At 46.3% G+C, this 26,222-nt stretch overlaps 2 protein-coding genes across 2 annotated transcripts in view; one reads left to right on the top strand and one right to left on the bottom strand.

Moving 5' to 3' along the window:
- The window catches only part of CEP89 (centrosomal protein 89), a 359,859-nt gene that overhangs the window by 180,876 nt on the left and 152,761 nt on the right, over window positions 1-26,222 (bottom strand). The gene's annotated exons all lie outside the window — the stretch shown is intronic.
- GPATCH1 (G-patch domain containing 1) lies at window positions 254-24,820 on the top strand. The gene is made up of 20 exons (XM_069739235.1): window positions 254-458; window positions 6,343-6,477; window positions 6,837-6,922; window positions 7,877-8,037; window positions 8,703-8,800; window positions 14,038-14,096; window positions 15,548-15,790; window positions 15,917-16,064; window positions 17,194-17,273; window positions 18,452-18,665; window positions 18,849-19,139; window positions 19,333-19,511; window positions 20,119-20,246; window positions 20,726-20,838; window positions 21,023-21,192; window positions 21,878-22,079; window positions 22,440-22,550; window positions 22,764-22,888; window positions 23,603-23,751; window positions 24,639-24,820. The coding sequence occupies exons 1-20, from the start codon at window positions 386-388 to the stop codon at window positions 24,673-24,675; spliced, it is 2,802 nt and encodes a 933-aa protein (XP_069595336.1). The 5' UTR covers window positions 254-385; the 3' UTR covers window positions 24,676-24,820.

Below are 26,222 nucleotides of genomic sequence, written 5' to 3'. Positions count from 1 at the left end.
AGAGACCTAGAGGCGGCGTTGGACATGGTAATTATTATTTTGGGGCGAAATATGTCTCAAAATTCAGTCAAATATCGGCTATAACATACATGGGGCACACCAGACCAGACGTGGTATTTTGGTGTGTGCACATTGTAGAGGGGTTTTATATTTTTGGCTATTTCTCCTCATTTATTTGATATTCACTGTACAGGCAATGACACTACACACAGTTATGTAACGTCTGTCAGACACAGCCGCCAGCCCTGACTGACGGACACAGCGGCACAGAGGCCTGGCGTCATTCCCGCGCCCGGCAGGTTACCATGGGAACGCCCTCAGCCCCTGGAGAGCGAATCACGTGGAGGTGTTTGGACCCTGCTCGGCGCCCGTAGTCGGAGCAAAGATGGCGGCGCACGATAGTGACGGGGAGGAGGATTTTGTCACGTACGGGAAACCTCTGGAGCAGTACGAGGAGGGTGAGAGGCTGTGCGGACACTTCCACAGGGACATGGGAGCCCTCGTACCGCTGCTGCCTTGGCTCTAGCTGTGCAGAGGGTTGGTGGGCAGGGAGGGACTTTTTTTTTGTATATCTTTATTTATAACACAGTATTAACAATAAATACAGGCTTATGAAGGTAGAGCAGGCCGCAGTGATGCACCCTGTGTAGTCTGCGGTGGTTGTCCAACTTTTTATTGTCGTCCATAGAGTTAGATGTCCCCAGTGTTCGTGGCCTGTACAGCTGTGAAGGTTGTCAGTGCTACTGGCCTGTACAGCTGTGATGGTTGTCAGTGCTACTGGCCTGTACAGCTGTGATGGTTGTCAGTGCTACTGGCCTGTACAGCTGTGAAGGTTGTCAGTGCTACTGGCCTGTACAGCTGTGATGGTTGTCAGTGCTACTGGCCTGTACAGCTGTGAAGGTTGTCAGTGCTACTGGCCTGTACAGCTGTGAAGGTTGTCAGTGCTACTGGCCTGTACAGCTGTGAAGGTTGTCAGTGCTACTGGCCTGTACAGCTGTGAAGGTTGTCAGTGCTACTGGCCTGTACAGCTGTGAAGGTTGTCAGTGCTACTGGCCTGTACAGCTGTGATGGTTGTCAGTGCTACTGGCCTGTACAGCTGTGATGGTTGTCAGTGCTACTGGCCTGTACAGCTGTGAAGGTTGTCAGTGCTACTGGCCTGTACAGCTGTGAAGGTTGTCAGTGCTACTGGCCTGTACAGCTGTGATGGTTGTCAGTGCTACTGGCCTGTACAGCTGTGAAGGTTGTCAGTGCTACTGGCCTGTACAGCTGTGAAGGTTGTCAGTGCTACTGGCCTGTACAGCTGTGAAGGTTGTCAGTGCTACTGGCCTGTACAGCTGTGAAGGTTGTCAGTGCTACTGGCCTGTACAGCTGTGATGGTTGTCAGTGCTACTGGCCTGTACAGCTGTGAAGGTTGTCAGTGCTACTGGCCTGTACAGCTGTGAAGGTTGTCAGTGCTACTGGCCTGTACAGCTGTGATGGTTGTCAGTGCTACTGGCCTCTACAGCTGTGATGGTTGTCAGTGCTACTGGCCTGTACAGCTGTGAAGGTTGTCAGTGCTACTGGCCTGTACAGCTGTGATGGTTGTCAGTGCTACTGGCCTGTACAGCTGTGAAGGTTGTCAGTGCTACTGGCCTGTACAGCTGTGAAGGTTGTCAGTGCTACTGGCCTGTACAGCTGTGATGGTTGTCAGTGCTACTGGCCTGTACAGCTGTGAAGGTTGTCAGTGCTACTGGCCTGTACAGCTGTGAAGGTTGTCAGTGCTACTGGCCTGTACAGCTGTGATGGTTGTCAGTGCTACTGGCCTGTACAGCTGTGATGGTTGTCAGTGCTACTGGCCTGTACAGCTGTGATGGTTGTCAGTGCTACTGGCCTGTACAGCTGTGATGGTTGTCAGTGCTACTGGCCTGTACAGCTGTGATGGTTGTCAGTGCTACTGGCCTGTACAGCTGTGAAGGTTGTCAGTGCTACTGGCCTGTACAGCTGTGAAGGTTGTCAGTGCTACTGGCCTGTACAGCTGTGAAGGTTGTCAGTGCTACTGGCCTGTACAGCTGTGAAGGTTGTCAGTGCTACTGGCCTGTACAGCTGTGATGGTTGTCAGTGCTACTGGCCTCTACAGCTGTGATGGTTGTCAGTGCTACTGGCCTGTACAGCTGTGAAGGTTGTCAGTGCTACTGGCCTGTACAGCTGTGATGGTTGTCAGTGCTACTGGCCTGTACAGCTGTGAAGGTTGTCAGTGCTACTGGCCTGTACAGCTGTGAAGGTTGTCAGTGCTACTGGCCTGTACAGCTGTGAAGGTTGTCAGTGCTACTGGCCTGTACAGCTGTGATGGTTGTCAGTGCTACTGGCCTGTACAGCTGTGATGGTTGTCAGTGCTACTGGCCTGTACAGCTGTGATGGTTGTCAGTGCTACTGGCCTGTACAGCTGTGATGGTTGTCAGTGCTACTGGCCTGTACAGCTGTGATGGTTGTCAGTGCTACTGGCCTGTACAGCTGTGAAGGTTGTCAGTGCTACTGGCCTGTACAGCTGTGAAGGTTGTCAGTGCTACTGGCCTGTACAGCTGTGATGGTTGTCAGTGCTACTGGCCTGTACAGCTGTGAAGGTTGTCAGTGCTACTGGCCTGTACAGCTGTGAAGGTTGTCAGTGCTACTGGCCTGTACAGCTGTGAAGGTTGTCAGTGCTACTGGCCTGTACAGCTGTGATGGTTGTCAGTGCTACTGGCCTGTACAGCTGTGATGGTTGTCAGTGCTACTGGCCTGTACAGCTGTGAAGGTTGTCAGTGCTACTGGCCTGTACAGCTGTGATGGTTGTCAGTGCTACTGGCCTGTACAGCTGTGAAGGTTGTCAGTGCTACTGGCCTGTACAGCTGTGAAGGTTGTCAGTGCTACTGGCCTGTACAGCTGTGATGGTTGTCAGTGCTACTGGCCTGTACAGCTGTGAAGGTTGTCAGTGCTACTGGCCTGTACAGCTGTGAAGGTTGTCAGTGCTACTGGCCTGTACAGCTGTGATGGTTGTCAGTGCTACTGGCCTGTACAGCTGTGAAGGTTGTCAGTGCTACTGGCCTGTACAGCTGTGAAGGTTGTCAGTGCTACTGGCCTGTACAGCTGTGAAGGTTGTCAGTGCTACTGGCCTGTACAGCTGTGATGGTTGTCAGTGCTACTGGCCTGTACAGCTGTGATGGTTGTCAGTGCTACTGGCCTGTACAGCTGTGAAGGTTGTCAGTGCTACTGGCCTGTACAGCTGTGAAGGTTGTCAGTGCTACTGGCCTGTACAGCTGTGAAGGTTGTCAGTGCTACTGGCCTGTACAGCTGTGAAGGTTGTCAGTGCTACTGGCCTGTACAGCTGTGAAGGTTGTCAGTGCTACTGGCCTGTACAGCTGTGATGGTTGTCAGTGCTACTGGCCTGTACAGCTGTGATGGTTGTCAGTGCTACTGGCCTGTACAGCTGTGAAGGTTGTCAGTGCTACTGGCCTGTACAGCTGTGAAGGTTGTCAGTGCTACTGGCCTGTACAGCTGTGAAGGTTGTCAGTGCTACTGGCCTGTACAGCTGTGAAGGTTGTCAGTGCTACTGGCCTGTACAGCTGTGATGGTTGTCAGTGCTACTGGCCTGTACAGCTGTGAAGGTTGTCAGTGCTACTGGCCTGTACAGCTGTGATGGTTGTCAGTGCTACTGGCCTGTACAGCTGTGAAGGTTGTCAGTGCTACTGGCCTGTACAGCTGTGATGGTTGTCAGTGCTACTGGCCTGTACAGCTGTGAAGGTTGTCAGTGCTACTGGCCTGTACAGCTGTGAAGGTTGTCAGTGCTACTGGCCTGTACAGCTGTGATGGTTGTCAGTGCTACTGGCCTGTACAGCTGTGATGGTTGTCAGTGCTACTGGCCTGTACAGCTGTGATGGTTGTCAGTGCTACTGGCCTGTACAGCTGTGATGGTTGTCAGTGCTACTGGCCTGTACAGCTGTGAAGGTTGTCAGTGCTACTGGCCTGTACAGCTGTGATGGTTGTCAGTGCTACTGGCCTGTACAGCTGTGATGGTTGTCAGTGCTACTGGCCTGTACAGCTGTGAAGGTTGTCAGTGCTACTGGCCTGTACAGCTGTGAAGGTTGTCAGTGCTACTGGCCTGTACAGCTGTGATGGTTGTCAGTGCTACTGGCCTGTACAGCTGTGAAGGTTGTCAGTGCTACTGGCCTCTACAGCTGTGAAGGTTGTCAGTGCTACTGGCCTCTACAGCTGTGATGGTTGTCAGTGCTACTGGCCTGTACAGCTGTGAAGGTTGTCAGTGCTACTGGCCTCTACAGCTGTGAAGGTTGTCAGTGCTACTGGCCTCTACAGCTGTGATGGTTGTCAGTGCTACTGGCCTGTACAGCTGTGAAGGTTGTCAGTGCTACTGGCCTCTACAGCTGTGAAGGTTGTCAGTGCTACTGGCCTGTACAGCTGTGATGGTTGTCAGTGCTACTGGCCTCTACAGCTATGAAGGTTGTCAGTGCTACTGGCCTGTACAGCTGTGAAGGTTGTCAGTGCTACTGGGCTGTACAGCTGTGATGGTTGTCAGTGCTACTGGCCTGTACAGCTGTGATGGTTGTCAGTGCTACTGGCCTCTACAGCTGTGATGGTTGTCAGTGCTACTGGCCTGTACAGCTGTGAAGGTTGTCAGTGCTACTGGCCTCTACAGCTGTGAAGGTTGTCAGTGCTACTGGCCTGTACAGCTGTGATGGTTGTCAGTGCTACTGGCCTCTACAGCTGTGAAGGTTGTCAGTGCTACTGGCCTGTACAGCTGTGAAGGTTGTCAGTGCTACTGGGCTGTACAGCTGTGATGGTTGTCAGTGCTACTGGCCTGTACAGCTGTGAAGGTTGTCAGTGCTACTGGCCTGTACAGCTGTGAAGGTTGTCAGTGCTACTGGCCTGTACAGCTGTGAAGGTTGTCAGTGCTACTGGCCTGTACAGCTGTGAAGGTTGTCAGTGCTACTGGCCTGTACAGCTGTGAAGGTTGTCAGTGCTACTGGCCTGTACAGCTCTGAAGGTTGTCAGTGCTACTGGCCTGTACAGCTGTGAAGGTTGTCAGTGCTACTGGCCTGTACAGCTGTGAAGGTTGTCAGTGCTACTGGCCTGTACAGCTGTGAAGGTTGTCAGTGCTACTGGCCTGTACAGCTGTGAAGGTTGTCAGTGCTACTGGCCTGTACAGCTGTGATGGTTGTCAGTGCTACTGGCCTGTACATCTGTGATGGTTGTCAGTGCTCGTGGCCCAGGCAGTCCTGGAGGTTGTTAGTGCTTCTGGCCCAGGCAATCCTGAAGGTTGTCAGTGCTCGTGGCCCGGGCAGTCCTGAAGGTTGTCAGTGCTGGTGGCTCGGGCAGTCCTGGAGGTTGTCAGTGCTGGTGGCTCGGGCAGTCCTGGAGGTTGTCAGTGCTGGTGGCTCGGGCAGTCCTGGAGGTTGTCAGTGCTCGTGGACCGGGCAGTCCTGGAGGTTGTCAGTGCTCGTGGACCGGGCAGTCCTGAAGGTTTTCAGTGCTTGTGGACCGGGCAGTCCTGAAGGCTGTCAGTGCTCGTGGACCGGGCAGTCCTGGAGGTTGTCAGTGCTCGTGGACCGGGCAGTCCTGTAGGTTGTCAGTGCTCGTGGACCGGGCAGTTCTGGAGGTTGTCCCTGCTCGTGGCCCGGGCAGTCGTGATGGTTGTCGCTGCTCGTGGCCTGGACATTCGTTGTGGTTGTCGCTGCTCGTGGCCTGGACATTCGTTGTGGTTGTCGCTGCTCGTGGCCTGGACATTCGTTGTGGTTGTCGCTGCTCGTGGCCCGGACAGTCTTTGTTGTTGTCGCTGCTTGTGGCCCGGACAGTCGTTGTGGTTGTCGCTGCTCGTGGCCTGGACAGTCGTTGTGGTTGTCGCTGCTCGTGGCCCGGACAGTCGTTGTGGTTGTCGCTGCTCGTGGCCTGGACAGTCGTTGTGGTTGTCGCTGCTCGTGGCCTGGACAGTCGTTGTGGTTGTCGCTGCTCGTGGCCCGGACAGTCGTTGTGGTTGTCGCTGCTCGTGGCCTGGAGAGTCGTGATGGTTGTCGCTGCTCGTGGCCCGGACAGTCGTTGTGGTTGTCGCTGCTCGTGGCCTGGACAATTGTTGTGGTCGTCGCTGCTCGTGGCATGGACAGTCGTGGTTGTCACTGCTTGTGGCCCGGACAGTTGCTTCAGTTCCCATTTTGCCTGAGCTCCCATTTGCAGCACCCCACTTGGCTCTTCTGTCTGGCTTTGCTCCTGCCCACGTCGTCTACCTCCAGACCTTTCACTGTTGTGTTTCTGTCTGTGATCGTGTCACCAGTGCCATTATTCCTGCAATATCTCATATCCTGTGTTCTGCTTTCTTAGGGGAGCAGCCCAAGAGGCCTATACCTCTCCAAGAACAAACTGTGAAAGATGAGAAAGGACGCTATAAACGCTTTCATGGCGCCTTCACAGGAGGGTTTTCTGCTGGATACTTTAACACAGTCGGGTCAAAAGAAGGTGAGACGTTTTATCCTATAATCGGTAGGGTCCTGTTTTAATTTACTGGAACTGGACAACCCATTTAATTGGAAAAGGAACATTTTATGTTTTAATGGCAGACCCCCGAGAATGTAGGTCCCAAAGTCCTGTATGATTTGTGGCTGTTGTGCACGACTACCATAAGTCTCCATTCAGGCAAAGGAGTTTGGTGCCCCCAATTGCTGGGAGTATTAATGGTCAGACCCCAAGTATTATACGTTTATCACTTATGTTAAATGTTACTTAGTAGGACAACCCCTTTAAGAAGCCTCCAATTGTGTAGGATGTCAGATTGGCGTATGCTAAATTGGGAATCATTTGCTCTTTTGTTATTTTAGGTTGGACGCCATCAACGTTTGTGTCTTCGCGACAAGGAAAATCGGAAAAACATGTCAGTAGACCGGAGGATTTTATGGATGATGAGGTACTGAAAAGACACAGCAACGTGTTAATGCATAGTGAAACGTAAGAATCTTCATGGCCATAAATCCGTTCGTAGGATAACTGAGTGATCCTCGGTCTCAGCCTGTGGCTAAGCTTCAGTGGAGGGCCAAGATGATGCTGACAGAAGTTTTCAGCAGATCCCTGGCTGACACAATTACCCTGAGGTCTCCGGAGATCGCATCATGGGAGCCTATGCGCATTGGCACTTGCATGCTTTTCATTTAAATGCCGCTGTCAGAGATTGACAGCGGCATTTAAATGATTACAATCACGGCTGAGGCTTGACGTCAGCTGCGACTACATATTCCTGGTTTCTACCCCTTGTGCAAGTTGCTCAACTCCTGAGCCCCCTCCATACGTAAAGACCCCTTCCCAGGACGTGAATGCAATGTCCTTTTGCAGGAAGACGAAGAGCAACAGATGCCTCCTAAGTGTATTGAGATATCACCTTGTCTATATCCTTACTAAGGGTACCGTCACACAGTGGCATTTTGATCGCTACGACGGCACGATTTGTGACGTTCCAGCGATATATCCATGACGTTCCAGCGATCTCGCTGTGTCTGACACGCTCCTGCGATCAGGGACCCCGCTGAGAATCGTACATCGTAGCAGATAGTTTGAAACTTTCTTTCGTCGTCTAGTGTCCCGCTGTGGCGGCATGATCGCATGGTGTAACAAAGGTGTGCACGATATTGTATACGATGTGCGCACAGTAACCAACGGCTTCTACATCGCAAATACGTCATGAAATTATCGCTCCAGCGTCGTACATTGCAAAGTGTGACAGCAGTCTACGACGCTGGAGCGATATTGTTACGATGCTGGAGCGTCACGGATCGTGCCGTCGTAGCGATCAAAATGCCAATGTGTGACGGTACCCTAAGTCGTCATCATTGGACTCTTGACTTATGTAATCCCCCTTGATTTACAGGATCTCGGAGAGTTTGGGATAGCACCAAAGGAAATACTGACTACGGACGATTTTGCCTCAAAAACCAAAGATCGAATACGGGAAAAAGCCAGAGAGCTTGCATCGGTCACAGCACCAATCCCAGGAGCAACCATATTGGAAGATCTAATAGCTCCAGCAAAGTAAACTTTTATGCCAATTTCACTTACAGTACACTTTAGTTACCATTTCACCGGCCTGAGCGCTCTCGTCCCAGCTTCAATGCTGAATAATTTACTGTAGCGATCCTTGAAGCAGACAACTTTAGTATTGCTCAAAAGTTCTAAGAAACAATATCCAATCCATCAAGTTTTTTTTTTTTTTTTGTAGTATTTTGGTCACCGCAGCCTGCGAGTTTAATTTACTTTTATTATGTTGTGACTAGTGGAGCGCGCTCAGATAAGGTGCTATCCCAGCACACTCGTGTGCTAGTAGTATAGGGGCACGCCAAAGATACTCTATGTTCAAGTCGCCGCGGCTACATGTCTCGCTGCTGTTTGACAGCCGCAATACATGCAGAGATTGCCCGCATATGCTGTGGCTGTTGAACAGCAGCAAGACATGTAGCCGCAGCGACTCGAAGATAGTATTCGAGCACGCCGATGATACGCTATTGGCACACGAGCATGTTCGGAAAACACCCTATCCAAGCAAGCTTGGTCATCAGTAGATGAGACGTCAAGTTAAATTGCTGCCCTACTAGCCAAGGTTCACCAAAACATTTTCTGAACAAGATTTTTTGTGTCAACTCTTTTTTTGCATTGGTTTTTTTTTGTTTGTTTTTTTCATGTACTTTTATTATCTTCAGGATCACGATAGGAGTGCAACTTTTACGGCAGATGGGGTGGAAAGAAGGGCAAGGAGTAGGGCCCAGGATAAAGAGGAGAGCTCAGAAGAAAGCAGCCGGTAGGTGGAACAATACTGAAAATATCAAACCAAAGGACAATTTATATTAGTTGACTAGCAGCACTAAGCGACCGCTAAACGACTACTTATTTGCCTGTCGATGGTTGTTTAATAGCCTTTTTTTACACAGGATGATGCCCTGTTGAGAACGATGATATTTTTTGCTGCACAGTTGATCTGCAGTCTGTTTATCTAGGTCCTGGGAGCGATCGTCTATAATAGTCTTTTATCGTAAATGGCCTTACACTAGGTCTGGGCATCGTATGTGGGGGTGCAGGTATGAAACCTTATATGAGTAAGCAATATAACTTTTTATTAGCTCTTATTTATACACCTACTTTTATAAAAGTGGACAACCTCTTTAAGTGTAAAAGGAATGTAGTAAAGTTTTACAGGCACATTGTTACAGAGCATTACTGGAGAAGTTTGACCGTGAAAGCGATCGGTAACGTATGATTACAAGCGTGCGTGGTCAGCCACGATGGGTGAGGTTGCAATGTGTCCGCAACCAGATCTATAGGGATTCCTGCACTGATTCATCCGTCGCCAGCAATTTCGAGGGAACGTTATAGCAACATAAACACATCAAAAAGCAAATATCTAGCAATAAATATGGCTGCTGGAACTTGATGGTCAGGCGAGTCGCCCGTGAATAAGTTGTGTCATATACTTATGTGAATCGTGCAGAATGTCGGAATCTTTCATAAAACAGGTGTCACGTATTCTTGATCATTATTGTAACCTGATTTTCTACATATTTGCTCAGAAAAAAGCTACTTACAATGAGTTGTCTTTCTTTAAAGAAAGTTCACGTAAATCTTTGCAAGTCTGAAATGTGCATTATGTTTTGATTTTACCGTTGATTTCACATTATTCCTATCAAGGGGTAAGAGCTGATGTCAAAATGTGCTACTTTTTTGGGACAAGAATGATTTGTTTGTGCCAAGTATAGATGTGGTTTTGATAATCACATCCACTTGTGCAGTACATAGAGCAAAGGCGCAAACAACTAGTGATTAATCCTAAAATATAAAATATATGCATTGTAGAACAGATAGAAGAGTCAAGTTTGTTAACCCCTTAGCGACCGCCGATACGCCTTTTAACGGCGGCCGCTAAGGGTACTTAAACCACAGCGCCGTTAATTAACGGCGCTGTGGAAAAAGTAAATAGCGCCCCCCAGAGTCGGATTTTCTCCGGGGTCTCGGCTGCCGAGGGTAGCCGAGACCCCAGAGAACATGATTCGGGGTTTTTTTAACCCACCCCGCATTTGCGATCGCCGGTAATTAACCGTTTACCGGCGATCGCAAAAAAAAACAAAAACCGCGATCTCTTTTTAATTTCTCTATCCTCCGATGTGATCGCACATCGGAGGATAGAGAAAAGGGGTCCCAGGTAGCCCCCCAATACTTACCTATCTCCCCCGATGCTCCTCGTGGCTCCCGGTGGGCGCCGCCATCTTGAAAATGGCGGGCGCATGCGCAGTGCGCCCGCCGGCCGACCCCGCGAGAATCTTTGGGGTCTCGGCTGCCGGGGGTAGCCGAGACCCCAAAGAGCATGATCGGGGGTCGGTTTTAGCGACCCCTGGTTTGCGATCGCCGGTAATTAACTGTTTACCGGCGACCGCAAAAAAAAAAGTAAAGTGTAATTCTCTGTCCTCTGATGTGATCGCACATCAGAGGACAGAGAAATAACCCTACAATACCCACCTACGTCCCTGGATCCTCCTGCTGCTCCTCCTGGCCGCCGGCATCTTCTGGGCAAAAGAAAATGGCGGGCGCATGTGCAGTGCGCCCGCCATCAGTCTCCATCTGCCGGCCGGCAGGAGAAGAGCAGTTGGGGCTAAAATTAGGGTTAGGGTTAGGGGTAGGGTTAGGGGTAGGGTTAGGGCTAGGGTTAGGGCTAGGGTTAGGGGTAGGGCTAGGGTTAGGGCTAAATTTAGGGTTAGGGTTGGGGCTAAATTTAGAGTTAGGGTTGGCGCTAAATTTAGGGTTAGGCTTCTTTCACACTTACGTCGGTACGGGGCCGTCGCAATGCATTGGCCCGACATACCGACGCACGTTGTGAAAATTGTGCACAACGTGGGCAGCGGATGTAGTTTTTCAACGCATCCGCTGCCCAATCTATGTCCTGGGGAGGAGGGGGCGGAGTTACGGCCACGCATGCGCGGTCAGAAATGGCGGATGCGACGTACAAAAAAACCTTACATTGAACTTTTTTTGTGCTGACGGTCCGCCAAAACACTGATCCAGTGCACTACGGACGCGACGTGTGGCCATCCGTCACGATCCGTCGGCAATACAAGTCTATGGGCAAAAAAACGCATCCTGCGGGCACATTTGTAGGATCCGTTTCTTGTCCAAAATGACGGATTGCGATGGATGCCAAACGACGCAAGTGTGAAAGTAGCCTTAGGGCCAGGGTTAGGGTTGAGGCTAAAGTTAGGGTTAGAGTTGGGATTAGGGTTAGGGTTTGGATTAGGGTTGGTATTAGGGTTAGGGTTGGCATTAGCGTTACGCTTGGGATTAGGGTTAGGTTTGGGATTAGGGTTAAGGTTAGGGTTGTGATTAGGGGTGTATTGGGATTAGGGTTAGGTTTGAGGTTAGTGTTGAGATTAGGATTAGGGGTGTGTTGGATTTAGGGTTTTGATTAGGGTTATGGTTAGGGTTGACATTAGGGTTTTTTTGGGGTAAGGGTTCGGATTATCGTTAGGGTTAGTGATTAGGATTATGGATCGGGTTGGGATTAGGGTTAGGGGTGTGTTGGGGTTAGAGTTGGAGCTAGAATTGAGGGGTTTCCACTGTTTAGGTACATTAGGGGGTCTCCAAACACGACAGCCAATTTTGCGCTCAAAAAGTCAAATGGTGCTCCCTCCTTTCTGAGCTCTGCCGTGCGCCCTAACAGTGGGTTACCCCCACATATTTGGTATCAGCATACTCGGGATAAATTGGACAACAACTTCTGGGGTCCAATTTCTCTTGTTACCCTTGTGAAAATAAAAACTTGGGGGCTACAAAATCCTTTTTGTGGAAAAATATATATATATATATTTTTTTTTTATGACTCTGCATTATAAACTTCTGTGAAGCACTTGGGCATTCAAAGTTCTCACCACACATCTATATAAGTTCCTTGGGGGGTCTAGTTTCCAAAACGGGGTCACTTGTGGGGGGTTACTACTGTTTAGGTACATCAGGGGCTCTGCAAACGCAACATAACGCCCACAGACCATTCTATCTAAGTCTGCATTCCAAAACGGCGCTCCTTCCCTTCCGAGCTCTGCCGTGCGCCCAAACAGTGGTTTACCCCCACATATGGGGCATCAGCATACTCAGGATAAATTGGACAACAACTTTAGTGGTCCAATTTCTCCTGTTACCCTTGTGAAAATAAAAACTTGGGGGCTACAATATCTTTTTTGTGAAAAAAAAAAATATTTTTTATTTTCACGACTCTGCATTCTAAACTTCTGTGAAGCACTTGGGCATTCAAAGTTCTCACCACACATCTAGATAAGTTCCTTGGGGGGTCTAGTTTCCAAAATGGGGTCACTTGTGGAGGGTTTCTACTGGTTAGGTACATCAGGGGCTCTGGAAACGCAACATAATGCCCGCAGACCATTCTATCAAAGTCTGCATTCCAAAACGGCGCTCCTTCCTTCCGAGCTCTGCCGTGCGCCCAAACAGTGGTTTACCCCCACATATGGGGTACCAGCATACTCAGGACAAATTGGACCACAACTTTTGGGGTCCAATTTCTCTTGTTACCCTTGTGAAAATAAAAACTTGGGGGCTAAAAAATATTTTTTGTGGAAAAAAAAATATTTTTTATTTTCACGACTCTGCATTATAAACTTCTGTGAAGCACTTGGGCATTCAAAGTTCTCACCACACATCTAGATAAGTTCCATGGGGGGTCTAGTTTCCAAAATGGGGTCACTTGTGGGGGATTTCTACTGTTTAGGCACATCAGGGGCTCTCCAAACGCGACATGGCGTCCAATCTCAATTCCAGCCAATTGTACATTGAAAAAGTAAAACGGCACTCCTTCTCTTCCAAGCTCTGCGGTGCGCCCAAACAGTGGTTTACCCCCACATATTGGGTATCAGCGTACTCAGGAGAAATTGCACAACAACTTTTGTGGTCTAATTTCTCCTGTTACCCTTGTGAAAATAAAAATTTGTGGGCAAAAAGATCATTTTTGTGTAAACAAAAGCGATTTTTTATTTTCACGGCTCTACGTTATAAACTTCTATGAAGCACTTGGGGGTTCAAAGTGCTCGCCACACATCTAGATAAGTTCCTTAAGGGGTCTAGTTTCCAAAATGGTGTCACTTGTGGGGGGTTTCCACTGTTTAGGCACATCAGGGGCTCTCTAAACGTGACATGGTGTCCGATCTCAATTCCAGCCAATTCTGCATTGAAAAAGTCAAACGGCGCTCCTTCACTTCTAAGTTCTGCGGTGCGCCCAAAAAGTGGTTTACCCCCACATATGGAGTATTGGCGTATTCAGGAGAAATTGCATAACAAAATTCATGGTTACATTTCTGTTTTTACACTTGTGAAAATAAAAAAAATGGTTCTGAATTAAGATGTTTGCAAAAAAAAGTTAAATGTTCATTTTTTCCTTCCACATTGTTTCAGTTCCTGTGAAGCACGTAAAGGGTTAATAAACTTCTTGAATGTGGTTTTGAGAACCTTGAGGGGTGTAGTTTTTAGAATGGTGTCACACTTCATTATTTTCTATCATATAGACCCCTCAAAATGACTTCAAATGTGATGTGGTCCCTAAAAAAAAATGGTGTTGTAAAAATGAGAAATTGCTGGTCAACTTTTAACCCTTATAACTCCCTAACAAAAAAAAATTTTGTTTCCAAAATTGTGCTGATGTAAAGTAGACATGTGGGAAATGTTATTTATTAACTATTTTTCGTGACATATCTCTCTGATTTAAGGGCATAAAAATACAAAGTTTGAAAATTGCAAAATTTTAAAAATTTTCGCCATATTTCCGTTTTTTTCATAAATAATCGCAAGTAATATCGAAGAAATGTTACCACTAACATGAAGTACAATATGTCACGAAAAAACAATCTCAGAATCAGCGGGATCCGTTGAAGCGTTCCAGAGTTATAACCTCATAAAGTGACAGTGGTCAGAATTGCAAAAATTGGCCCGGTCATTAAGTACCAAATTGGCTCTGTCACTAAGGGGTTAAAGTGTTATTTTTGCTTCCAGAAAGTAATGTGAAGACGTATGGCTGTGCGCTGCCTCCTACGGGCTCCGAGGAAACTGAGGTGGGTTTCCACAGCTAATGATTCTTTTACAGGAGAGAAAGTTCAGGGGGCTCCGTCAAGGGGAGATCTATCACAAAGCAGAAGTTATGAGTATTTAATATTAGAGATACAAAGACTTCAGAATAGTGAGTGCAGCTCTGGGTAATACAGGATGTAACACAGGATCAGTGATGTAATGTATGTGCACAGTGACTGCAGCAGAATAGTGAGTGCAGCTCTGAAGTATAATACAGCATGTAACTGAGGATCAGCAATGTAATGTATGTACACAGTGACTGCACCAGCAGAATAGTGAGTGCAGCTCTGGAGTATAATACAGGATGTAACTCAGGATCAGTAATGTAATGTATGTACACAGTGACTGCACCAGCAGAATAGTGAGTGCAGCTCTGGGGTATAATACAGGATGTAACTCAGGATCAGTAATGTAATGTATGTACACAGTGACTGCACCAGCAGAATAGTGAGTGCAGCTCTGGGGTATATTACAGGATGTAACACAGGATCAGTGATGTAATGTATGTGCACAGTGACTGCACCAGCAGAATCGTGAGTGCAGCTCTGAAGTATAATACAGGATGTAACTGAGGATCAGCAATGTAATGTATGTACACAGTGACTGCACCAGCAGAATAGTGAGTGCAGCTCTGGGGTATAATACAGGATGTAATTCAGGATCAGTAATGTGATGTATGTACTCAGTGACTGCACCAGCAGAATAGTGAGTGCAGCTCTGGGGTATAATACAGGATGTAACTCAGGATCAGTAATGTAATGTATGTACACAGTGACTGCAGCAGCAGAATAGTGAGTGCAGCTCTGGAGTATAATACAGGATGTAATTCAGGATCAGTAATGTGATGTATGTACACAGTGACTGCACCAGCAGAATAGTGAGTGCAGCTCTGGGGTATAATACAGGATGTAACTCAGGATCAGTAATGTAATGTATGTACACAGTGACTGCACCAGCAGAATAGTGAGTGCAGCTCTGGAGTATAATACAGGATGTAATTCAGGATCAGTAATGTGATGTATGTACACAGTGACTGCACCAGCAGAATAGTGAGTGCAGCTCTGGGGTATAATACAGGATGTAACTCAGGATCAGTAATGTAATGTATGTACACAGTGACTGCACCAGCAGAATAGTGAGTGCAGCTCTGGAGTATAATACAGGATGTAATTCAGGATCAGTAATGTAATGTATGTACACACTGACTGCACCAGCAGAATAGTGAGTGCAGCTCTGGGGTATAATACAGGATGTAACTCAGGATCAGTAATGTAATGTATGTACACAGTGACTGCACCAGCAGAATAGTGAGTGCAGCTCTGGAGTATAATACAGGAGGTAGATCGGGATTACAGTAGTGACTTTTTCTGTAGATTAAATCTATACGTTAACTGACATTGTACAAGACTGAACATTTACCTTTTCTTATTTACAGGAAGAAGAGGATGACTACATACCTGAGAATATTACATTTGCACCCAAAGATGTGACTCCCATAGACTTCACAGTAAAAGACAATGTCCATGGTCTGGGTTACCGGGGCCTTAATCCTCATGAAGCCTTGTTCGGCTCTCTGAACACACACATGAATGTATTCAGCGACGCCTCGGAAAAGACGAACAGTTTACTGGGTGATGTGCGACAGAGCAAAGGAAGGAAAGTGGGAATCTCTGGGCAGGTGGGGAGCAGGTTGTTGGCACAACTTGATATCCACTAATATGTATATGTGTAAAAGCCAAACCACAGAAGCCTGATGCTATTTTGGCTAATGGAATCATGGGCTTTTGCCTTTTTGTTTCCTCAGGCTTTTGGCGTTGGTGCAATGGAAGATGAGGATGATGATATTTACACCATTGACTCCTTGTCGAAATACGACACGGTCCTGCGAGAAGAGGAGGCCGGAGACGGACTCTTTGGATGGACGGCGCCAAAAGAGTACAAAAATAACAAAGGTACCAGAGGGCTGTGCCAATCTGAGCTGAAAGTAAAACCCTGCCATGTATTACTCCCATTAGCCTCAGCAAGCCTTAATGTTGTGAAACTACAACTTCCACGATTCCCTGACAGCCGCTGACTGCGGTGATGGCATGTTGGGAGTTGTAGTTTCACAGCAATTGGGAGCGGAGTAACAGTAAACTGCAGGATCTGACTACACGCGGTGTGTTTGTAGTCTGTAACCATGGAAACACACAAGCCTGCATAAGAGCTGTATACACACAAAATATAACTGCAGCAGAGTAATAGTAAAAAAAAAGAGCTGGAATTTGTACATAGTTTCCAAACATTCTGACTCTAGATCTATTAGTGGGGTTCACTTTCCACCCTCCTTCCGGAAAGAGCGAGTATTGTGTGGCAGCTGCCTCTGTAGACGGCAGGGGCAGCCATCTATCGGCAGCCTCTCTTTCTCACACAGACTGGCGGACGCTGTGTGCCAAGCGCTTGTATGCACAGAGGCGTGCCCGATGTGTTTATTTGCGTAGCTGTGGGCAGCGGAGTGTTTGCAGTGCACTCCTGTTTCTGTATAACCGCAGATGTCAGACTAACCCCTTTCCTTGCTTAATTTTTGAGCAAGAAATCCTATCCTCTGCAGAAATTAATTGGGACCGTCGGGAGACGTTTTCACGTCCAGAGACCTCACCTGTCCATTTGCTCTAATTAAAGGAGTTGGCCACTTTCTAAAAGCGTTCCCCGGGGTTTCCTATTGCAAGAACCTCGTCTGTGAGTGTGTACTGAGGGTGACGTGCTCAGTATTCCTGCAGCGCCCCCCACTGCGAGAATAAAGCATTGCACAGTGCAAATGAAATCCCAGTTGGCCGGATGCATAGTACATGAATACACCATTCTGTTTTGCAGATTTTCTCTTCTCTACTTTATGCTCTGACTTATAGATCTGGGACTCCAGTTTATAACCCCAGAATAAGATGACACTGAGCTGCTTAAAAAAAAATCTTCAAAGTTCTCTGCTCCAAAAAATTATCTCTATGATTGACTCGCTATGTGACATTATTTTTTTTTCTGCATTTTTTAATTATTTTTACTTTGTAAAAAGTTAAACTTTTTTCTTTTGTTTTTGTGTTTTAGGCCCGTCCAAAGAAATTCAATATATCGGAAAAATGCTGGAAGGTTTTTGTCTGGCAGCACAAGTGCCTCCATCTAAAAAGGTAGGTGAATGGAGGATTGGACATGTCTAAATATCATTAAAGAGGTTGAACAGCTTTTTTTTTTGTTTTTAAGCCTACTCTGGAGAAGATCTAAAGATCATTTTCCATGCGTCAGCAGTCCAACGCTGATTCATGGGTAGTCCTTCAATCTCTTCTTTACAAGCTGTAGGCATGTGACCACTGCAGCCAAACAGTGCAATAGCAATGGCACCATAGCTCAGAAACGAATGGTGCGTATGGTACATGGCAATGGATTGGCTGCAGTGGTCACAACAAGTGGGAGGACCACTAGAGCATATCTATACTGGATCAACGCAGGATAAAGGAGACATTTTTTTGTTATACAACATTACAACAATATACAACATAATACTTTCTCCTATGCCTCATTGGGGGACACAGGACCATGGACTTCAGACCCCAAAGCTTTTTATTTTTCTGTAAATTTTTATTTTTTAATTAACGGAGTGAAGGGGGCAACTGATTCCTTTCAGGGTCCGCTCTCCCCCGAACCATCAACAGGCGACCACGGCGAGTATACCTCCCCGTACCTCTCCTGCGACGTTTGGGGCACGCCTAATCTACGCTAGGGTGACGGTTCCTATACGGTCCCGATCTCCCCCCTGTAAGATGGTGAGCACATAGAGTATACCTGTTATGTGCATCTCCCGGGCTCCACCGCACTCAAGCCCTCACCTTGGCGTCTTGTTGTCCCCACAGTAGCCGTAAGCCCCCTGCGGCAGGCACAGCTGTAAGTCCTCTGAGAAGGCAAGCACACATCAGGATGCTCTCCATCCCCCGGCATAGGGAGGATCGATTGAGCTGGAGGTGGCTCCAATAAAATAAAAAACGTTGGGATCTGAAGTCCATGATTCTGTGTCCCCCAATGATAGGCTCGGAGAAAAAGATTTTACGGTGAGTACACAAAAATCTTTTTTTATTTTTTTGTTTCTTTACATGTCCAATCATGATCAAAGATTATCTGCATTTTTTTTTCTAATGGCTGCTTTTTTGGCGTCTAAAATAGTTCTGCCGGGGACTCAAGGTTTTTTTGATACCGCAATGCTTTACATTTCACATTGCTGGTGTTTTATAACCACAAGCCCATCTGACGCCAGTGATTAACAAAGAATTGATTTCCATTACTTTTAATATTTATTGTCTTCTTTTATCCTCAGGTTTATCCGCCTCCTGACCTCCCCAAGGATTACAGACCAGTTCACTATTTTAGACCCGTTCTAGCTGAGAACAGTCAGAATTCTGCAGTTCTCCAGGCCATGATTCAATCCTCCTCGAAACCCAGTGTGGCACCTGTCAAAGAGCAACCATCCAGCAGACACCAACTCAATTCTTCCCAGCGCAGAGACTTGTTGGGAGAAGCTCCGCTTCAGGGTGAGTGGGACACATCTCTACTAACCTTGCAGTCCCTGTCCCCCGCCGTTCTCTTTGCTGCTTCTTCCTTGGACAGTGTTTGACCACTGCAGCCTATCAATGGTGTAGTGGTGCCGGATGACCCCTTCAGTTTAGATGTTGCTTCTTCTTTTCATTAATGTTTTTTTATGTCTGATTCTTTAGGATCCACATCTGTGTTGGAGCTCCTTTCTGAAAAAGACAGAGGGCGAATCCAGGATGTGAGACAGAATCTGGAAGAACAGAGAACCAAGGCCCAGAAACTTGCTCAGGAAGCTTTGAAAAAACGTTTCCAGGCTTCCGCTGTAGAAGAGAAGGACAACAAGTTGCAGCAGAGTCTGCTTGACAGGCAGATGATCCCGGAGCATGCCGGAGAGTTTCGGCCATTTGAAAGAAATCCAGAAAAGCAAAAGAGATATGAAAATTATATTAGGAGCCTTCACAAGGGACAGAAAGGTACCAATGACTAATAAGTTAAAGGGACTGTTAACTTATGAGCGCTCAATGAGCTGATGAAATGTAACATGGGGTCTGCCAATATTGACTTCATGTGCTGTTCTGAAAGTTGATAATTTTTAGTGGCTGGGATACCCTTTAAATGAACTTTATATTTACAATTTAGCTGAATTCTTTCTTCTTTTTTTTTCAGATGCTTTGGAGAGCTGCCTAGATGCCAACATGACCGAATGGGAACGATCCCGTGAGCGAGAGGAATTCATGCGATCTGCCATGTTGTATAAGCCCACCAACTCCCATCTCTCCTCTCGGTTCACCAGGGGAAAATATGAGGACGATTCAGACACTGTTGAAGTACCGAGGGATGAGGAGGTGTGTATAGCTGTATGTGTACACACACCCCTGTGCACAAAATACGGCAGGGGAATTGTTTCAAGATTGTTTCTTCCCCACCGTCCCCCCAAAAAAGCTCCCTGGGTTTCGCTGCCACCAGCCTCCTCTGGGGCATGGTCAGCCATCGTTCCAGCGCCATGTAAGCTGTCACCGTCCATAATTCATAAACATAAAACTTACCCAAAACATATATTATCTCTTATTTACAACAACCAATAGATAGGATTCCAGGATATATCATAGAAAATATTGAATAATTGTAAAATTATATATATAATATATATATACTCACTCTTATATACTGCCGGAAATACTAATTGAATGAAAAAAATAAAATAAATAATATATATATATTTTATGAACTATTTTCAGCAGCTTCTATATTGAATATAAATTGAATGTCTGAGATAGATATAGCCCCTTTAAGACATTAGAATACCCCTTTAATATTGCTCATGATGCTGACCATGCACATTAGCAATAGCGAGTGTATGAAAAATCAGTAGGTGTAATTTCATCCTTTGTCTTTGATGTAACCACCTCTTGTTTCGCACTTACTCTATCATCCTCCTCCTGTCTCCTGCAGGGTGACATAAATGACAAGGCCTCAGCGGTGAAAATGAAAATGTTTGGAAAACTGACGAGGGATAAATACGAGTGGCACCCTGACCGACTGCTGTGCAAACGGTTTAATATCCCCGATCCTTATCCAGGGTAAGCTGCAGGAGAATGCCGTTCATACAGCGTCTGCAGGCTCCGACTTGCCTGTCAGTCTGGTCAATAGAAGGACACATTAGGAATAATATGCTCCCTTCAGAAGAATCTATTCACTTTTTTTTTTCTGGTACACTTTCATTCCAAATACTCACAAAGTCATCATTTAAAAAAGAGCTTTTAACATTTAAATTCAACGGCAAGCTGATGGGGAAAAAAAGCTCAACGTTGAGTTTCGCTGTCTCCAGCTTCCTCTGGCGCTTGGTCTGCGGCCTTTCCAGCATCATGTAAATAGACACCGTTCGAAAGTCATAAACATAAAACATGCCCAAAACGCACATAATCTCACATTAAACACCAGTGAAAAAGATATGATTCCAGGACATATGGAATGCAAGTTTTGAAAAAAATTCTAACTGGAATGATTATAGATATTTTGGAGACTTTATTTTTTTAGTTTATTGCATGTTTATTTCTAGGTCGACCATCATTGGGCTTCCAAAAGTCAAAAGGGACAAGTTCTCCGTCTTCAATTTCCTAACTATTCCTGAAACACATGCGCCTGAGAAGTCGCAGCTGACGTCTCAAGACAGTAAGTGCTCATTTTTATTTATTTTACTGTAAACTTGTAGGATAAAAAAAAATGAAATAAAAAATAGATGTTTAAAATTAAAAACAAATAAAATAAATAAAAATGGATGCAAAAGTGCATGGGATAAGTATTGCAACGCTCTTACTTTTTGTAGTCACTTATTCTATTGATTTATACACTACAGAACCAAAGAAATCATCCAGGTGGGATATGTCCGCTGCTGAAGAAGACAAGAAAGACTCGGTCAGCAAGTTTTTAAGTGTAGCGCGTGGTAAGAGTGAAGGAACGAAAGCAGAAACCACCACAAAACCAACGGATTCTCCGTCTACAGCAGCTGCCGATGTGCCAGCCCAGGTATGTCTATAGCTCCGGTGTAGGCTTACTTATAGATTTAGGTAAATGGTTGTGTGTAATCACCTCCATAAAATAGTGCCGGTCCCAGAAGCAAAAGGTTATGCTCAAGGGCACAGGTCATTATTTTCATTTAAAAGCTACGTACTGGATTCGAGCTAAAAGATTTGCAAACCTGTTCCCACTTGCTGACTTTCCCGGCTCCACTGCTGACTACTAGACCCTGCAAAGTCATTACATTTAGGTGAGACGCACGCCTCCGAAAAGATGCTGCAGGTAGTAGGAGGTTCGCCGGACTCTTGTGAATCTTTTTTGCTAAACTCTACTATGCACAATTTTTGCAATTATTTTTTATTCTTTATTGGTGCCCGAAGTAGGAAATTAATCAAATCTCCGAATTACTTTAGAGTTCTTGCCTGATGCAAATTAATCGTTAATAAGGTATTCCCATCTCCAAGATCCTATCTGATATATAGCAGGTGTAGTAATAATAATATTAGCAAATATCTGCATTTTGAAATGTAGTATAGCGCTTCTGATTAGCTATGTAACTTACCCCAGATGCAGGGAATTGCGGTGGCTTAGATATTCTTAGTTACAACCGCTCTAAATGGGTTCCTTGTGGGGATTCCACTTCCTTTTATTGTGAAGCTTTTTTTTCATAGGGCTAAATATGTCACTTTTCTAGGGTCCATCAGATCGCACAGAGCAGGATCCTGAAGAGGAGGAAAAGAGGCCGCCGATTGACTTGTTTAAAGCGATATTTGCAGATTCATCTGATGAGAAATCCTCCTCTTCAGATGAAGAAAGCGAAGAGGATTCGTCTTCTGCCCCCAATGCAGAGGCTGAAACCAGCAAGTTGGAGGCTGCGGAACCATCCAGGGTCCAAGGTAATGGATCTTAGCATTAATGACCGCTCTCTTACCGATAAATGGGGCAGAGGAAGCAATCGATGCTCTCCCACCCGATCAAACGCTCATATCGTACACTTGGTGTATGCATCAAACATTTCCAGGGGTCGACATTCACTAGACAGACCACAAGTATATAATATACTTTAATTTTTTTTTCCGTGTAGAATAGCAAAGCATATCCGTACTTTACGTAGTCTGTCAATCGCAGGATCCTGCGGCTCTTCTGCTTTGTCTTATTTTTGCAGATTATTGCGCTGCAGTATTTACTGTTGTAGTTCTAGCATGAAAATAAATATTACCGTATCACTGACATCTTTGTCCCATTTTTATTCACAGAACCTGAATCAAAAATTTTGGATCCCCCGGCTGTTTCTGCCGCAAAGGAAGATTTGGAAATAATGGACACGGAAGAATTTGGTCCCAAGTTACCGCCGGCACCTTCATCTAGTAAGTCGTTCAGCTGGTGCATAGAAAATGTAGAGAACACAAAACACTATTTTAAAAAAAATTTGTGCCCACATGTTTCCTTAATATAACGTGTGCTCATTGTCTCCGTCATGCAGCAGCGACACCGTGGGACCCTATCGTACTTACATGTGTACATAAATGTCAGATAGGTTTATCAAATTTTTAGTTTTTTCTGTACTCACCCACTTTCAGGCTGTCCTCCGATGTCAAGCACTTACTTATCAGGAACTCTGAATGAACCCACTAAGAAGCAGAAACATAAAAAACACAAAGAAAAACACAAGGTGAAAAAGGAGCATAAACACAAGAAGGAAAAGGTGAGACCGTGTATCTTTTAATCTGTCGTCCAGCGAGATTCTCCACTTTCTCTGCAGCTAAAAGATACACGGGGTCGTAATGATGATAATTAACTGTCATCGTTATAGTAGAGACGCGATCAGTTAGGGTAAGTGCATCCGGGGAAAGAAAATACGCTGAGCATTAAAATAGCAGCACCAGAGAAATCCACATTTTTCTTAATATGTAAATGAGCTGTTAAGATCTATGGGTGGGACAGAGATCTCTCTGAGAATCTGCCTCCAGAGCTTATTACCAGTGAGACATGTAGACTGTCAGTCATTACATGTCTCACACTGGTAACGACTGCTTTTATTTATAATAAGATCTGGAGGAAGATTCTTGGTGAGGTCTATGTCCAGCCCATAGATCTTAACAGCTCATTTACATATTAAGAACATCATAGATTTTTCTGGAATAAATCATCTGACCGCAGATATCAAGGTATCATTTTATTCAGCTTTCTATGATTTACATAACCATATAGACGGCTTAGAAGGGCTGATCCTACTGACAGATTCACTTTAATGAGCTAAAACAGGAAAATCCCAATTAGCCCTTATTTTTTAATTTAATGCAAGGGCATTGAAGAGAAGTAATGCTTTTTATATGGGGGAAAGCAACAGAAAATTAGTATTAATTAATTAATTAATTAAAAAATATTGATTGTATGCCAATTTGATTTTCTGTCATAGAAGAAAAAACACAAAAAGCAAAAGCACAAAAGTAAACAAAAATGTAGGAAAACCGATGACAAGAGCACAGACTGCGACGATGACAGCAGCGGAAGTCCCAGCGAGGCTAAAAACACAGGGGACATAACGCCCAGAGAGCTTCTGAAGAGGTAGGTGGTCCTATACTCTGTGGACAACTACATCAGCGATAGTTGATGTGGGTTTTGTTTTTAGACTCCTGCTGCAGACAGGGCTAAGGGGGGGGGGGGGGGGGTCCTGGTGCAGACAGGGCTAAGGGGGGGAGGCTCCTGCTGCAGACAGGGCTGAGGGGGGGGGGGGTCCTGGTGCAGACAGGGCCAAGGGGGGGGGGCTCCTGCTGCAGACAGGGCTAAGGGGGGGGGGGGTCCTGCTGCAGACAGGGCTAAGGGGGGGGGGCTCCTGCTGCAGACAGGGCTAAGGGGGGTGGGCTCCTGCTGCAGACAGGGCTAAGGGGGGGGGTCCTGCTGCAGACAGGGCTAAGGGGGGGGGCTCCTGCTGCAGACAGGGCTAGGGGGGGGGGGGTCCTGCTGCAGACAGGGCTAAGGGGGGGGGGGGCTCCTGCTGCAGACAGGGCTAAGGGGGGAGGCTCCTGCTGCAGGCAGGTGTCTGTAGAATTTCTCCTTCCCACTACACAGACTCCCTCGAGTGATCCCGCTGCTGTATCTCCTCTGATATGTCGCATATGCTGCAGTGCCTGAGAAGAGCCATCTCCGCATAGGGAAAAGGAACATTTAATAGACTCTAGCTTTTAATATTTCATAAAGGCCAACCTTTAAGTTTTTTGTTTTTTTTTGCTGTGATTTTTTTTTTTTATCATGGTAAAACCATAGATGTGTTTTTTTAAAACTAAAAATGTCTCTTCTGCCATAATTAGGATAATTTCTGAAAAATGTACAAAACTGTCTTCTGAAAATTCACCCATACACCAAAATGCAATTTGGCATTCAGTGTGTATATGGATATATTTATTTATTGTGTACAGTATTAATTATTATACATTATTTCTTTTATTTTCCAGGTTGAAAAATCTTCCCATTCCTCCCTCAAAGCAATGATAGATCTATCCGCCAGTGAATGCATCTTGTCACCTTCTTCCCCGGCCACAATAAATATAGTTGTGTACAAAAGCTTTAATGTAAATGTGTATATATAATAAGGAAATGTATTTCTATTAAATAAATTCAGGACTTTGTTCTATAAGGCGGTCTGCGTGTATTCAATACTCTGGTGGTCTATGCATGATCTTATATGAAATAGGGAGCAACACGGCTAAAAAGTTACTCAAAACGGACAACCCCTTTAATATGCTGTTACTCGCCATGGCTCTTGAAATTTTTGGCTGATATTGCAGATTTATTTTACCTGTACCAGCCTATACAGGGAGGAATAGTAATACATAAAGGTCGTTCAGATGGAATGCCCAAGTTCCCCAGGGTGAGAAACCCGTCGGGTTTTCTGCTGTGACATCACAACTGTCTTTCCGTCGGGTTCGCTGCTGTGACATAACAATTGTCTTTCCTTCTGGTTCGCTGCTGTGACCTCCCAACTGTCTTTCCGTCGGGTTCGCTGCTGTGACATCACAACAGTCTTTCCGTCGGGTTCGCTGCTGTGACCTCACAACAGTCTTTCCGTCGGGTTCGCTGCTGTGACATCACAACTGTCTTTCCGTCGGGTTCGCTGCTGTGACATCACAACAGTCTTTCCGTCGGGTTCGCTGCTGTGACCTCACAACAGTCTTTCCGTCGGGTTCGCTGCTGTGACATCACAACTGTCTTTCCGTCGGGTTCGCTGCTGTGACATCACAACAGTCTTTCCGTCGGGTTCGCTGCTGTGACCTCACAACAGTCTTTCCGTCGGGTTCGCTGCTGTGACATCACAACTGTCTTTCCGTCGGGTTCGCTGCTGTGACCTCACAACTGTCTTTCCGTCGGGTTCGCTGCTGTGACATCACAACTGTCTTTCCGTCGGGTTCGCTGCTGTGACATAACAATTGTCTTTCCTTCTGGTTCGCTGCTGTGACCTCCCAACTGTCTTTCCGTCGGGTTCGCTGCTGTGACATCACAACAGTCTTTCCGTCGGGTTCGCTGCTGTGACCTCACAACAGTCTTTCCGTCGGGTTCGCTGCTGTGACATCACAACTGTCTTTCCGTCGGGTTCGCTGCTGTGACATCACAACAGTCTTTCCGTCGGGTTCGCTGCTGTGACCTCACAACAGTCTTTCCGTCGGGTTCGCTGCTGTGACCTCACAACAGTCTTTCCGTCGGGTTCGCTGCTGTGACATCACAACTGTCTTTCCGTCGGGTTCGCTGCTGTGACCTCACAACTGTCTTTCCGTCGGGTTCGCTGCTGTGACCTCACAACTGTCTTTCCGTCGGGTTCGCTGCTGTGACATCACAATTGTCTTTCTTTCTTGTTCGCTGCTGTGACATCACAACTGTCTTTCCGTCGGGTTCGCTGCTGTGACATCACAACTGTCTTTCCTTCTGGTTCGCTGCTGTGACATCACAACTGTCTTTCCGTCGGGTTCGCTGCTGTGACATCACAATTGTCTTTCCTTCTGGTTCACTGCTGTGACATCACAACTCTTTCCATCGGGTTCGCT

This window comes from Ranitomeya imitator, chromosome 9 (assembly GCF_032444005.1).
Source record: "Ranitomeya imitator isolate aRanImi1 chromosome 9, aRanImi1.pri, whole genome shotgun sequence".
In the NCBI taxonomy this organism is placed as follows: Eukaryota; Metazoa; Chordata; class Amphibia; order Anura; family Dendrobatidae; genus Ranitomeya; species Ranitomeya imitator.
The sequence above is the reverse complement of the archived record's forward strand: the minus strand, read 5'-3'. Positions and strand labels throughout refer to the sequence as shown.

Excerpts from the sequence above, each read along its gene's own strand:
- GPATCH1 (XM_069739235.1), top strand. The coding sequence starts at position 386 with ATGGCGGCGCACGATAGTGACGGGGAGGAGGATTTTGTCACGTACGGG. Across the intron at positions 14,097-15,547 it reads CGGGCTCCGAGGAAACTGAG|GAAGAAGAGGATGACTACAT; the intron begins GTGGGTTTCCAC and ends TCTTATTTACAG. Across the intron at positions 22,551-22,763 it reads ACCGCCGGCACCTTCATCTA|GCTGTCCTCCGATGTCAAGC; the intron begins GTAAGTCGTTCA and ends ACCCACTTTCAG.